Raw genomic sequence first — 2,724 nt, forward strand, 5'->3', positions numbered from 1 at the left:
TGCCGAGCTGCGGCCGGCTGCTGCCTGCCTGAAATGCATCCTGCGGCGTGGCGAGGAGGTGGTTTGCAGCAGTGGTTTGCAGAGGGATCCTCTGCCTGGGAGAGGAGCAGAGCGGCGAGTTCAGCGCCTGGGAACCTGCAAATACCCTGGAGTCACTTGGATGGGGCTCCTGAACTGGTGCCAGGGTGGGTGGGTGCTGGGGACCCCAGGCGTGGGGGTGCTGCGCGTATGGAGCGGCGCGTACGTGATGAATGAGCGTGCTGTGAGTAATGCGTGGGTGGGCGCCGGGCGTAGCAGGCGAGGGGGCGCTGCGGCCCGGCGCGGCCCCCACGGGAAGGCTGCGTGGGGACAGGAGCCCGCGAGATGCGCCCTGGCTGCTGCAGCCCCTTGGCCCCAGCGCTGTCCCCCCCTCGGGGGGGGCTGTCACCCTGCATTGCCTGGGGACAGGGCTTTGGAGCAGGGCTGAGGCTCGCCATGTGCCGGTGCCCTTGCTGGGGCTTTTCCCCTGGCCGTGGCCTTCCTCCCCACATGGCCTCCTCCTCACAGAGCCAGGCGAGATGCAGCGGTGCTGGCCCCGGGCAGCCCTCTTGCCTGGCCCTGCTCTCCAAGGGCTTTCCAGGCATTAATCGGCTCAGAGAGGGAAGGAGGGCGCGTTATCCCCTCTTACGGCGTGGGGGAGGAGAGCCGGGACGTGACTGCGCCGGGAGTGGGTGTCGGAGGAGGGATCCGGCCTCCTGGCGTTCCCGGCGGCACCGTGATGCCGAGGGGCTTTTCCTCCCTCTCCCACAAGCGTGACGCGGTGCTGCACGGCAAGTGGGGATGTTCGCGGATCCGGCTGGTGCGGTTTGCGGAGGGAGGATTCGGCTTCGCCAGCCCTGGGCGAGGGCTCCCGTTGAAGAGGTGTACCCCCCACCAGACACCGTGGCAGGTGATGCTTGTGGTGCCGATCTTGGCTGGTTGGAGTGGCTTGCTGTGGCGGTGCAGGTGCTGCATCCCCTGCTTGCTCCGGGCGCAGAGCTGTTGCACGCGAGGGCTGGTGCCTCTTCGGCTGTGGAGGGGTTTGGACCAGCAGCCACTGGCTTTGGCACATGCGGCTTTGGCCCCACTCTCCTCTGGCAAGGGGATGGTTTGGCACTGGGAGCGGCCAAGGAGGTTGGCCCAGCTCCCGTTTCCATCCTTCCCCAGAGGATTTCTGCTCCTCTGGACCTGTTGGATGGGAGCGCTTGAGGCAGGGAGGGACGTGTGCATCTTGGACATTGACTTGGCTTGCTGGCGGGTTTTTGCGGTGATGCTTTCCCGGCTCGCTTGCCTTTTGACTTGGAAGATGAAGCTTCGCTGGTGATGGGTGGACCCTGCAAGTTCTTCTCCGGAGCTGCGGCAGGATGGGTTAGCTCCTATTCACCTCCAGTCCTCCGTCTTGGAGGTTGTGGCTTCAAGCTGGAAGAGAAGCCCTGCAGATGGGCGAGCTGAGCAGCGGGTCCAGTGCCGTGCCGATGGAGGAGTCCTTCCCTCTCCCTTCCCCTGCGGTAGGCATCTCCCGAGCTGGGGGCCCTGAGCAACCAGCTGGCCTTTGGAAAAACAACTCCCTTCCTCCCGCTTCATGATGGAGAGGCTGGCGTTGGTGGGAGGGCTGCCTGAGCCAGGAACAGCGTGATTCAGGAGCTGCTGGCGGACAGCTCGGAACGCTGCCTGCATCCCAGTTACCAGTCGAAGGGCTGTGAAGGCATCGGGGCGGTACGCACTGCTCCGTGGGGAGGGCGATGTGGGCAGCCTGCCCGTGGGTACCGGTGTGATGTGGGTCTGGATGTGCTGGGTTGAGCTGGGGGGGAGGGGGAGGGGGGGGGGCACAGCACTCCGGCAGCACTCTCCGGGTGCAGGAGGTCTCCCCCAGGAGCGGTTTCAGCTCTGGCCTCCCACTGCAGCTGCTCGCTCGGCCTTGCTGTGCGCGGAGGGCGCTCGGGGGGAGCACGCAGGTAGCTGCTGGTTGTTGCTGGGAGATGATGGCTCCCGTGAGGTGGCTGCTGTGCGGCACGTGGGGATGCTCTACTCTGAGCCAGTGGTGTTCAGAGGGAGGGGATGCCGGGCACCCCCAGGTGGGAGTGGGGACACTGGGGTGACCATGAGGAAGTCATTTTCTTGCACGCTCCATCTCTGTGCCCCTCTGAGCACTGACCTGTGCCAGCACATGTGCTCGCTGAGCGGCCACCCGGCTGGGCACGGTCCCACCTGTGTCATCGCGGGGGGTGGGGACCCACTGTGGTGGATGGGGGGCTGCCGTGGGGCAGTACCCTGAGCATGCACGCTCCCCTGGGGGTACCAGGGCAGCTGCCTGCCTGCATGGGGATGGTGTTGGCGGTCCCGCAGGACACCCCTTGTCCCCAGGGACGGGGTTTGAAGTCACCATCTTGCCGTGAACGGGGTGCCCAGCCACCCCTCGCAGCTAATCCTGCTCCTCCGCCGGCCCCTCATGACCTTGAGGCATGTCACTTGACCTGCGCGTCGCCCTCCATCCATCTGGAAAATCGGGTTTAAAACGCAGGAATCGCGCTGAAAGCCCAGATGCTGCTTTCCAGCTGGGGGAGGGGGCGAGGGCTGCCCCCTGCCAGGGGGCAGGCGGATGCTTTCGGGGGGCTGTGGGTACCCCTGGGCAGGCAGGGGGGGGATCGAGCTTGCAGTGCGGGGGTGCAGCCCCCACCGAGATGTTGGGGGGGGTAGTGAGGGGGG

The 2,724-nt window shown here is 66.2% G+C and overlaps 1 protein-coding gene across 1 annotated transcript in view; it reads left to right on the forward strand.

Annotated features, from left to right (window-relative positions):
• Window positions 1-757: 757 nt before the first annotated feature.
• IGSF9B (immunoglobulin superfamily member 9B) overlaps window positions 758-2,724 on the forward strand; it is a 42,910-nt gene continuing 40,943 nt past the window's right edge. Inside the window, 1 exon segment of the mRNA XM_009281303.2 lies at window positions 758-902. Coding sequence (XP_009279578.2) covers window positions 758-902 — 145 coding nt within the window.

The sequence above is a fragment of the Aptenodytes forsteri genome, unplaced genomic scaffold, assembly GCF_000699145.1.
Source record: "Aptenodytes forsteri isolate BGI_AS27 unplaced genomic scaffold, ASM69914v1 Scaffold324, whole genome shotgun sequence".
Classification (NCBI taxonomy): domain Eukaryota; kingdom Metazoa; phylum Chordata; class Aves; order Sphenisciformes; family Spheniscidae; genus Aptenodytes; species Aptenodytes forsteri.